The sequence below is a fragment of the Enoplosus armatus genome, chromosome 4 (assembly GCF_043641665.1).
Source record: "Enoplosus armatus isolate fEnoArm2 chromosome 4, fEnoArm2.hap1, whole genome shotgun sequence".
In the NCBI taxonomy this organism is placed as follows: Eukaryota; Metazoa; Chordata; class Actinopteri; order Centrarchiformes; family Enoplosidae; genus Enoplosus; species Enoplosus armatus.
In genome coordinates, this window is record NC_092183.1 from 12,063,033 (window position 1) to 12,074,764 (window position 11,732).

The 11,732-nt window shown below is 40.0% G+C and overlaps 1 protein-coding gene across 1 annotated transcript; it reads right to left on the bottom strand.

The window, feature by feature from the left end:
• Positions 1-578: 578 nt before the first annotated feature.
• LOC139283667 (mothers against decapentaplegic homolog 4) lies at positions 579-6,998 on the bottom strand. The gene is made up of 10 exons (XM_070903685.1): positions 6,938-6,998; positions 5,369-5,788; positions 4,662-4,836; positions 4,219-4,473; positions 3,820-3,927; positions 3,652-3,702; positions 2,861-3,044; positions 2,098-2,266; positions 1,736-1,874; positions 579-1,291 (listed from the first exon to the last, which is right to left on the bottom strand). The coding sequence occupies exons 2-10, from the start codon at positions 5,606-5,608 to the stop codon at positions 1,080-1,082; spliced, it is 1,533 nt and encodes a 510-aa protein (XP_070759786.1). The 5' UTR covers positions 5,609-5,788; positions 6,938-6,998; the 3' UTR covers positions 579-1,079.
• Between the last annotated feature and the right edge of the window lie 4,734 nt (positions 6,999-11,732).

Below are 11,732 nucleotides of genomic sequence, written 5' to 3' on the forward strand. Positions count from 1 at the left end.
TGAAACAGATGGGAGGCGACCGCGGTGGAGAGTGACCAATGATGAATGATCACTTAAATGAGCATCTTGTCGTCACTTTGAGTGAGTGAAGAAATGATATAATCATAGTAAGTCAGTGAAAACAGATATATCGGATCATCAATGGGCAATTTAACAGTAACACCCCAGCAAACCTGCATTAGTGTAGCTGTCATGTGTAGAGAAGGACATTATTGCCTGGTCCAAAACCTCACCCAAGGCTCTCTACCTTTAGTCCACAATCTTCAAAAAATGAGAAAGGGGAAAAAGTATTTGTCATTGGACACCCACCAGGCTCACAACCAGTTTTCCAAACCTGTAGTTTGACAATACCTGACCTAGAGCAGTCCACAGACTTGACCTGGTTTCAGTTCAAAGGGTCTGCTTTAGGCATGGTGCATGTCATCTCATTCTCTGTGATATTTGTGGATGGCTGTGAATGTCTAGTATGATCTGATTGAGCTGCCTGGTCCTCAACACTCTGGAGCAGTGATCCTCGCGGTGCAGAGTGCTGCTGCTTTTCTATTCAGCCTGACTGAACATGTTCGTCATCCCAGGTGTAAAAGCAGTCCGCAAAAGCTTGAATGAAAACTGACACAATAGAAAACCAGCAGCACTCAGATGTTCTTGTATTGTTCAGTGAATCAGTGAGTCCGTTGGTAGTTGTGGACGCCAAGTAGTCGGTGTACATTCCAGTTTCATGGGATCTGCAGGTCATCTATGTGCATGTTGTGGTGCTTTATAACTGTAATTATCTGTGACGTCTTTTTCTAGTCCTACAGTTCACCCTTCCAGTCATCACAAATCAAAGCCATCTATCAAAAATATAGAGAAATATATCTTTAATATATGGCTTTGGCTCATTTTAGTGTCACTCTTACTTTAAAAAAAAGCAAAAGTAGGGGCCACAGTGCACAAAGGTGCCTCAATCACACCTGAAAGTATTTTTCTGCTTCAGTGTCACAGCTGTGTCACTGACTTCTCTGCGCTAAACAGTCCACTGAGGAAGACTTTTCATTTGCCACTGTATGTTGCAGTGTGACACTGCAGTTACAAAGATCTTAGTCCAGAGGTTGTGGGTCTGCTATAGGCATAGTATGCAGAACCTCATCCAGTAACTGTAGAGCTCTGTGCAGGTGGATCTCGATCCAGCAGGGGGTCTCCTTGATGCTCTGGCGGGGGTAGTCAGGCCCCCAGCCCTTAACAAAACTCATCCTGAGAATACACAGCCTCCGGAGGTCGTCTACCCCAATACCGGCTGCTGCTGACAGGCCTGAGAGGACGGGAGGAGAGGGAGTCGCAATAAGGTCAAAACCAGATGTGCTATTTATTCAAAGTAAATTATATTAAACCAAGACTCCAAAAACTGTTATTTCAAATGATTCCTATTAACTAGTGCTTAACTAGGCATTTTTCAGTATTTTCAGAATATTTAAAAGACCATATGATTATTCAATCAAGAAAATTATTGGCAGATGAATTGATGAAAATAGATGCAGTCTAGTCTATGTTGTAAGTATGTTAGTAACAACTTCGAGGCAAACACTATATGCTAAACCTAAAAATCAGGTACGTCAATCAATCAATCAAGAAAAAAAAAAAAAGTCTCAATGGCAGTACAATTTACATTAAACATGCATCATAAGCCTTATTGACATCTGGACCCAATGCCTCCATATGTTGATGTGCATCTGTATTTGCAGTAACAGTATCTTACTAATAGCTGGAGCTATCCCTCCTACTGATCCAGGTCCAGGTATATTTCCAGCCACAGCCGCTGCTTGGGCTGCAGCCGCTGCTTGAGCCGTAGCAGCCTGCTGTTGCATCTGTCTGTGGCACTGACGAAGGTCAAACACCTGGCAGGAGAGAAGAGACTTTAAGTAATGTACATTCAGAAGCAACTAGCCCCCTAAATACACACAAATACTGTATAAAACCAATGTCAATAAAAGGAAGAATGCTTGAGGAGATGTTTGCTGCTTGCACTCAGCAGTTTCCCAAAGAGGAAAAAGACCATTTTATGAAATGTCAACCTCGAGCGATGTCCTCTGTTTACAGTCCAATGACCCATGTCCCTACCTTGATGTATGCGCTGGGGTAGATTTTGTGAACAGCGTCTCCGGGGGCTCGGCCCGCCTCTCTGTCCAGGTAGTAACTCTGAACAAACACTGCGTGGTCACTGAGGCATCGCACCCACACATCTCCCTCGCCCTTACACTCCAGCTGAACTCCTTTGCCAATGTGAAGCCTGGGAGAGAGTAAAGAGGACAGTAGGGAATAAAGGAAATAGGGTTTTCATTGTAAAAAAAAAAGAAAAGGTTTTGTTTACATTAAACGATTCTCACCTAAGCACAGAGCCTGTATTCCTAAGGCCCAGCATATGCTGAATTTTAATATGCGTTTCTCGTGCTTGTGTGCATGTGCATTCTTGTGAACATGCTGGTAGAATAAGATAAGAACTATATGGGGGGCTGCACATGAAACACTGTTCTACAGCGAGTAGTAAAAAGAAAATCTATAGGCTATTTTCAAATAAACAGGAAGTAATAAAAAGGAAGGGTAAAGAAGGTGTGGTTGTGTGATTCTTACAACTGTTGTGTTGAAACAACACGCACCTCTGAGCTTTCAACTGATGTGTTAATGGTAATGACACTGTGGTAAGGCTGTCAAGTCTCAAATGTGTGGATATACAGTAATACTCCAACCAAAAGACATATATGGAAATGCATTTTCACTTAATAGTTTGGGATATTTATATATTTCTCTCTTTCCATACTTTAAAATGCTAAAGTTATTATAAAGTACATTATCATAAGATTTTAACTATAACTGGGTCACCTACCTTGCTCTCTCAATAGCCTCAGTGCGATGTACGTTGCTCAACTGGCCCAAACAGAACCTGTCTCCTCCTGAGGGGTCAACATAACCGTCCACCGTCACGATGGGGCAAGAGGAGGGCACTTTAAATGTCTCCCCGACTTGAACGTCCATCTCAAAATAGGCAATGGAGCACCAGTAATCAGGTGCTGAAACAGAAGGTAGAACCTGAAGTCATAAATGGAAACAAACAGCAATGCTGCCCCTTGCTCCTCGTCAAGGCAACATTAGTAAACGTTTGTGACTTTTGTTTTCAAGTTACAAATTACAAAATAAAATTAAGAAAACCAAGCAACACTTCTCATTTAGTAATGACTACATGTTTGATATTTTCATTTGATAAATTACTAAAACCATTAATCAACAATGATATTTTGAATCAATTTGTTTAATTCAAATATAATTAAAACTAAAATACTAACAACTGCAGTAATTTAGAAAACTGACTGTTTCAGCACTGCATGCATAAAGGTAAATCTGAAGTCAACGCAGAGGCAATCAAAGTATCAAAGTGAGTACAGAAACACGACTTTATATCCAATCTAGTCTAAAACTTTTAGAGGCAGTTAAAAGGGGCAACACTAACTTCAGCAAGAATGAATAACAGCTAACAAAGGAAGTACTCTGAATATTTCAAGTGTGGATAGAAAAAAATGCAAAGAAAGATGTACTAGTGGTCAAATCTATTCACAAGTTTTCTAAAATATGAGGCCTGAAAATTCTGTCCAGAGTTACTTGTGGGTTGTGTGTTCTCACCTGGATGATTGGATATAGGAGGCTGAAAGGCAAGCTCATTATGCACTGGCCCTGAGAGAAACAGAGAGAGTATTATAGCAGCAATCACCCACTTTGCAAAAAATATAATTCAAGTATGTGATTTTGTCCGCAGACTAACTTCCAGCTGCATTAACAGTGCGTACTTACAGTAGTGTGTCGGATGTGGCATAGGAGGGTGGTGCTGTAGATGACCGTTGGTGTGGTGGGGTATGTTGGGGGTAAAGCTGCTGTTCCTAGACCAGGTTGAGCTGGCACCTGAGGAGAAAAGCAGAACGGAAGTCAGAGATCCTCAGATAGATCGACAAAGAGTACAAACAATTCACAAAACAGAAGCAGAAAATTCACAAAACAGAAGCAGAAAATGCATTAAATATTATTGATTTAAAGTGAACATGTCCAAAACCATTCCCTCTATAAAGTCCCAAATTTAAAATGTGACTTTAACTGTCAGTTACAGACACATATGACATGTGCAAACACACACATAGACAAGGACAGACTGACAAACAAGCATACACATAGGAATATTTTACAACTGTATCTTACTGCCTGATCCAGCAGCAATGGCAGGGAAGGATGCCGTTGAGGCAGAGGTGGAGGCCTCAGCAGGCGGGAGCAGGTTCGGGGTCGCAAACGGTTCAGAGGGGGCCGGACGGCTGCCAGACGGGGGGTGCTGGATGGTCTGGATGGAGTGCCCTCCCTCGATGGAGGGCAGACTCTGCGGTCCATCAAAATCGTACTCATCCTTAACGATCAGTGCTGAGCTGGGTCCAGAACTGGTCAGTGTCAGTCCTGACAAATCTGTGGACCAAGGAACGGGACTGTGGGTTGGTCTAACTAAAACAAATGGTATCTTGGAACAATTGCTAAAACACTTAATTTCCTCCTTTAAAGGCAGTTTTTGGTCTTAGTTGACTTCAGTACGCTATAACAAACAGAGAACTGAAACTTTGACGCTTTTTTCCAACGGTAACCCTCCTGCTACTCACCTATGCCAGGAGACACCACTCTCTCATAGTGATAGGGGTTGACACACACATTGTCACACTTAAGGTCAAAGGCAAACTGGCAGTATTTGACGTGCTTCAGTTCATTCTTATGCAGGTCAGGCCACCGCCACAGCCGGGCATAGATTACATGAGGGAACCCTTTACGTCCAGCCACCTGAGGACAACAACATCAACAACACAGAGAAAGAATACAGGAAAACAGAGTGAATTCATTTGTGAACTCACTGTCCTTACAGCTGAGGTCAAACATAGTGTTAAGTTAATTATCTGAACACAGGTTGTTTTCCAAAAACAAAAAAATGGCTCCAAAACTACTTTGGTCGACAGCACAACTTAACAAAACTTAAATTCTTCACTATTTTATAACAAAAATAATATACAGATTCATCTATAATGAAAATAGTCATTAGTTGCAAATCTAGAAGTTATGTTGATTGTCATGGGTTTTGTTTAAATTTGTGAATCAAACAAAAATTGGAATGAGGCTCAATGTTATTTTATGTTTTTGTTTAAATATAACTTTATTGATGTGCAATTGACTCTGATGGCTGGATAGTTTACTGTACACGATGTATTGTTTACCTGGGTCAAATCTAATAAATACTAATGCTAAGAGTAGAAACGCCCTTCATAATTATGTATCTGTCTGTATTGAATGAATGATCCTGACAACCGTATCGTCCTACCTGCAGCCGTCCATCAAGTGTCCTCTGAATGGTCACACACTTGCTGGGATGGGCCCCATTGGTGGTGATAGCTGTGATGAGGGAGTCCAGCTCATCTTTTTTTTCCTTCAGCTTCTTCACCAGGCTCTCGATGGCCCGCTTGGCAAACGTCTCACTCTCACCACCCTGGCGGTGACACATCAGGCTGTGCACGATGCTCAGGCAGGCATCGTTGCTGGTAGGTGTGTTGGTGATGGACATCTTGACTTCTGTCTCTGACTGCACTTTCTGAGAATATGTATGTTGTTGACACAGTTTCACATAATCAGGAAGTCGAAGCTGAGACAATCTTCACAGGGCTGATGAAAAGCAAATTCAGCTGTAGTTGAGGCAGATCTGTGACCACAAACCTCTCGGCATGAAGCGGAAAGGTGAAAAGATCTGAAAAGAGTGGATAACATGCAAGTTGATGAAAATGTTTTTTGTTTTTATTGCAGTGCTGTAGTATTAGATGACATAAATTGTAGCTAAGTGTATCTAATGAACTGGCAACTGTGTAGAACTGACCACGAAGAAATAGGCTGTATGTACCTCTGTTTTTATTTTAGTTTATTTATTTTGAATATTGGTTGTCAGTTATTGCCGTGGTACCATTGTCCTGTAGTGAGCAAATCCGGGAGACAGATTATTTTTACAGCGAAAACCGATAAACACACAATGTTTCTGTTATGAGTCTGGGTGGCTGGCAGAAGGCATGTACCAGAAAATATAACGTTCTAGTTTTTAAGTTGTGGGCTGCATAATGATAACGCTAGCTCACCAACGACCTAATGACATGACGACAGCAATTTTTGTACATTTGCAATTGAGTTCAGAAAAACGCGGAACTGTTTATTCTAGGGTAAAAATAAAGTTTAAGTAGTTGTGCTCGCTTGCCTCTCTTAGCTAGCTAGCGGCGCCACTCTGGCTGCCGTTAGTTCAGGAAAGCTACATGAAGTTACTGCAAACGGGCGATGCTAATCGGAAGTAGACACTTCTTGTCTGCAAAATAAAAGGTGAAACTGTAAAGGCAAACCCCCTTGAAACGTGAATTAGGAAAATGAACCGCGACAGCTGACGACTTTATATTTAAGACATCTAATATCTAACACCAAAACACTTTGACATCAGATAACTTGTGCAAACTGCCTTTTGAAAGTCATTTTAGTCTGTGATGGCAATTAAGATGTTTACTTTGAAAAATAATCACGTGTGGTTTTATTTTGAAGAGCCTAACAGGAAATTTGCGTTTTTATTAAAACTCAATTGACATCGGATTTGCTAGCTACCTGCTACTCAAAACATCAGCTAGCGCTGATTGTTGATAGCGAACTAGCTAACGTAGCATGCTACTACGAGGTTAGCAGGCGTGTTTGTTTATCATGGCCAGTTCCGCAGCACAATCATTTGTTGACCACTTCGTTTGATAGCTAGCTTAGTAGCAAAATAATTATATGCAACGGTGAAAAACATTGGCTGGTAAGAGATTGCTATGTAGTTTAAAATGGCAAACTAATTAAAGTTATATAAAAAGCTAAAATTTTACGCTACCTGGGGTTAGCTGGTGTGTCAGCTAGCAGGATAGCCCTGCCTCTGTACCAAGTTACCGTGCCGACGGGGCCAGCGGTGGGGCTGTGAAGATCCCTGCCTCCTGGATTATCCTCGTAAATTTCACCAGCTGTTAACAAAAAGGCATGGTGAAAGAAACTTCTTGTCCGCAAGCTGTAGCCTTACATCCTCGGAACTAGAACACGGATCAAGTCAGAGTCAAATCTCAGATATCGTGCCGTGCCCCGACCCACTTCACTGGCTTCTCACACTATTTCCTTCAGTGGCGCGTTGCGCATGCGTAAAATGAGATCTTTGTCAAGCGTTCATACGGTTCATGATTATTAAGATACTTAAATACAACTTTTACTATTCCAGCTACTAAAATGATATATTATCATTACTATAAGGTTGTGGTGTTGCTATTACCACTACCACTAAATATATTGCTTTTACTGTATCTACTTTTATTATTACTACTGCTACTACAGTTATGTCAAATGATTGAAACTACTACAATGGATTTGACCACATTACTACATCTGCTATTACCTGCACTGCACTACCACTGCTGCCCTAGCCTACTGCCTTTCTGGACTGCTGATAATGTTTTGTTTGTTTTTTCAGCTGACACAGTTCAAATGTCCTTTTGTCTCCCAGTTTAGCCACTGGTGTCATACTGGTAATCGTTCAGTGGTGGAAAGCAATTAAGTATATTTACTCAGGTACTGTACTAAAGTAGCCTACAGTTCTGAGGCACATGTACTTCACTTGAATACTGAATTTGATGCTACTTTATATTTTTACTCAAACACTGGCACATTTCAGAGGCAGAATTGTAGTTTTTAATCCACTACATTTATTTGACATCATAAATCATCCAGGAATCTACTTCTGTAAGTTTTTTAAACAAATTATTTTAAGTGTGTCTTTATTACCTCCATGATGACCAAACCAGAACAAGATACGGCTGTGTAACTCAGTTTCTCAAAACACACCGACTCAAACAACTTACAGATATACACAGAATGTGTTAAATGAAAACAGATCAAGTTTGATTGGCACATTTTCTATTAATGTTTTTACACCCTTTTTGCACCAAATTTAAAAGCCGTTATTTATTGGAGTCCTGTGTAGTAGAGTTTGTTCTCAGTGAAGGGTCCATTAGTTTGTGGATCGGTACACAAATCTGATTATGGACAGAAATGCTTCATACAATTTAATTTAATTTTCCTCTAAAGGAGGCTGCTTGTGTGCAGCTGAATCTATTCATTAACATACAATTTTGTTAGAATATGACATAATGAGCAGAAACTAAAAATTAACAGTTATGTAGACACTAGGAAAACACTGGTTAACATGGAGTACCATGTAACACACACAAAATAACATGCAAGCTGTTACATAAAGAGGTCCTTATAACTACATACCTACAGATTATCCATGCATGTCCACATTAACATCCATATATTGTATGTGTATCCATTAGAAAGCATACTATTATTCTGGCTGTCCGTAGACAGACTGTATACAGGGGATATCAACATTTGAGAAGATTTAAAATACAAATACCATGCAGCTACTGTAGCCAATACCACATTTTTTTTCTAATAGCATATAAGCAACTGTAAACATGTGACTCAGCACAGGGAAATGTTTCCAGATTCAGTTCAGTATACGTATAACTTACATTGTATGAAATGAGAAGATTTTAGCTGCAACACACACTGCGGCTCATTTCACAGATTATTTTCTCCTCTCTGGTTAACGAGAAATCAGCTGCTGTGATGTTCACTTGGAATGAAAAGTAGTCACTGTTTATCCTCGATTCTCCACTTTCATTAATTAATGAGAATATAAAAGCATGCTCAGACACACACACACACACACACACAGTTTAAATGCCCTGCTGGTTATCAATTTGTCTCAATTACAAATGTGAATGTTACCCGTTGACAAGCCGCACAATGATGATTAATTATCAGCTTTGGCAGCTAATGTACTTGGCAGGCTTCCATAATTTGACTTTAATTGTCTATCATCTCTCTTTCTCTTTGTTTCCCTTTCTTATTGCTCCCTCTTTTAGCTCTCGCTCCTCTGTTTCTTTCTTTCAAATAAATAACCTTCATTGAGGAGATTGAGAAGGCAGTCATTTTCTTTTTAATTCTCTGACTTTCTCCTTCTCTGACCAAAATAACCACTTATTGTGTGGCCTTGATCTTTTTTTTGTCATTCAGCATGTGACAGAAAGATAAATAGGATAGATGCAGAATTGATGAATCACAGAATAAGAGGAATGAGAATTTATTTTTGTCACATTTATTTGCATAAACATATCGATAAAGGGCATTGTGGGACAAGAGGAAGATAAAAATCCTTACTTTTTAGGTACACATACACAAAAATACTTAGCCACCATCCACTTCCACATACTGACCAGCAGAGTGCAGTAACCACCAGCCTATAAACTCTGCTCAGCACTGGTGTCCTCTGAGCACAAAGTTAAAAATCAGAGGGTGTGATCATTTTGTGATGACTTTTATCCTTAAATTAGTGAGGAAAATACTGGAATTAGTATTCTGTCTTAATCTAATTCAAATCTTACATTGTTACAGAGGTGAATCAACAAGTAAACACAGGATAAAGTGGTGTATCCATACAGTGTGTGTCAAAACATAGTGTATCAGATTTTAACTTAAAAAATCAAACATACAGTACTCCCATGTGTTGATAATAAGCCTTTTACAGAGCTAAGTTAAACACGCTATATGTAAATGTGCTGTAAAATATAAAATGCGTGTCACTCTCTAGCTCATCCAAATTTCTATGAATTGACTGAATGAATCTGTCTGTAGGCTACTGGCCAATAAAATGGATGAAACTGGAGATACTAAAGGCTGTCACCCAACATTGATGGCATGTTATTATTCAGCCATTTTAGCAACTCCAATACACACATACAGATGTTTAGTCAATGTTTTAACCTTGAGGTAGTTTTAAATCCATGTAAAACTGGAATGAATGGCTCTACTTTCTGGTAATAACCCTACAAATTCAATTTCCCTAATTTCAGCTCCCGGCATGCTTAAAGAATGAGAGTCACAGGAGCAACCGTGACATGTTTCACATTTTGGACAAAATCTAAACACCAAAGTTGCTGCAAAACTTTATTTAGCGTGAACTGATCATGAAGCAAAATGCGTCTGTTGTCCTCATGACTGCCATTCATCCTGCATTAGATGTAGTGGATGTCATTTTGCAGATGTTTGTCTGGCAGTAACCGTATCTTTCATTAGCACCGAGGCCATCTGAATATCACATGAAAAAACAGGGAATTACACTTTAAATGTGAAGTTCATCTCATTTCTCACACGGATGACAGAAATTACCAAGTAAATATCAGCTGGTGCCAGGTGATAGTGGCACTTTTGAAGCAGTTTATGGTTGAAGTGCAGTTTAATGATTGTGGAGCAGCTGGTGGCTAATTGATTAGGACTTGCCTACAACAGCACATATTTAAAAACACACAGGACAAAGATTTTCACAGCATAACAGCACAAAGTGAGACACTGTGATTGGTTGAAACTGATTTTCTTCAGGGTCTCCGCAGTGATGATGCTGAGGTTGATCGGACCATTATACATCACCTTGACAACCATCCCTCAGAGGCAAGACACATGACTGCTCTGTGTGTGAGTGTGTAGGCCGCACACTGTACATCCATCAGCATAGTCACAAACGTAAATACAAATGGACAAGCAAGAGAGGAGCGTAAGTGATGTGATGTGACTGTCTCTCTGTCTCTCTGTCTCTGACTCTGCTGAGGGACAAAAAAACACAGGATAAAGTGACAGCAGCTTTCCAACTTAACACACCTGGTCACTCGGTTATAACCTCCTCACTTCTCCATCTCCTCCACCTTTTTCTATTTCCTCATGATTCTCAACTCTTCCCACCCTTCTTCCTCCTCCTCCATCTCTTCTACTCATCATCCGTTACCTCCTTTTTGCATTTTCTTCACTTCTGCAAATAAAAGTCCTCGTAATCTCAAAATGAAAATACTGAGATTTTATTTTTTCCCCCTTTACTTACTGTTGCAACGCCTGTCAAGCTTGAAATGAAAACTTGCTGGCAGGTCTATCTTGCCACCTAATTAGGCTAATGTTAGCTTCATGAGTTGGTTGGAAATGCTGGCTTTAATGTTTCAAGCTGACTTTCAAGCAAGTGTTAAATGAAAACCCTGTAAAAGGCGTCTTAAAGGGAAACTTTTTTACACATCTAAGTTTGTTTACAGGTCTCGGGGAGTACTACTACCTCATATGTGAAGAGTTGTATAAAGTCTTTTATAACTCCAGCAGAGGCTGTGCGACCTTGATAAATTGATTGTTATATTATTCTAACAGAACCCAGTTTGGCTGCTTAAGTTACATATTTTTAGCCAAGCTAGCGGCATGGCGACGGTCTAGCGACCATGGACTAATCTGTCCAATGCTTTGGTTCATGACCAAATACTTGCAAAACTAATTATGTTCCCATCACCTGTACTTTATGTGTAGTGCTAATGTGCACATTTTAGCATTCTAACACACCAAACTAAGACGTGTTAGCATTTAGCTCACAGCAAAGAGCTGCTAGCATGGCTGTAGACTTAATAGTCAATAGTCTTTTTACGTTACCAGAGAAAAGGCTTTTAGGATAAAGACTAACCGATGTGTTTGATTAATTAAGGGTACCCCACGTTTCATTCCAAAAACTTTCCTCACACCTTCTGCTCCGTCTCCTTTCCTCTCCTCCTTTG

What these genes read in the sequence shown, in the direction of transcription:
- LOC139283667 (XM_070903685.1), bottom strand. Translation starts at nt 5,608, where the DNA reads ATGTCCATCACCAACACACCTACCAGCAACGATGCCTGCCTGAGCATC. An exon ending in CACTTGATGGACGGCTGCAG is followed by an intron (nt 4,837 to 5,368) that starts GTAGGACGATAC and finishes TGTTGTCCTCAG; the next exon opens with GTGGCTGGACGTAAAGGGTT. An exon ending in GAGGCTATTGAGAGAGCAAG is followed by an intron (nt 2,267 to 2,860) that starts GTAGGTGACCCA and finishes ACTCTCTCCCAG; the next exon opens with GCTTCACATTGGCAAAGGAG.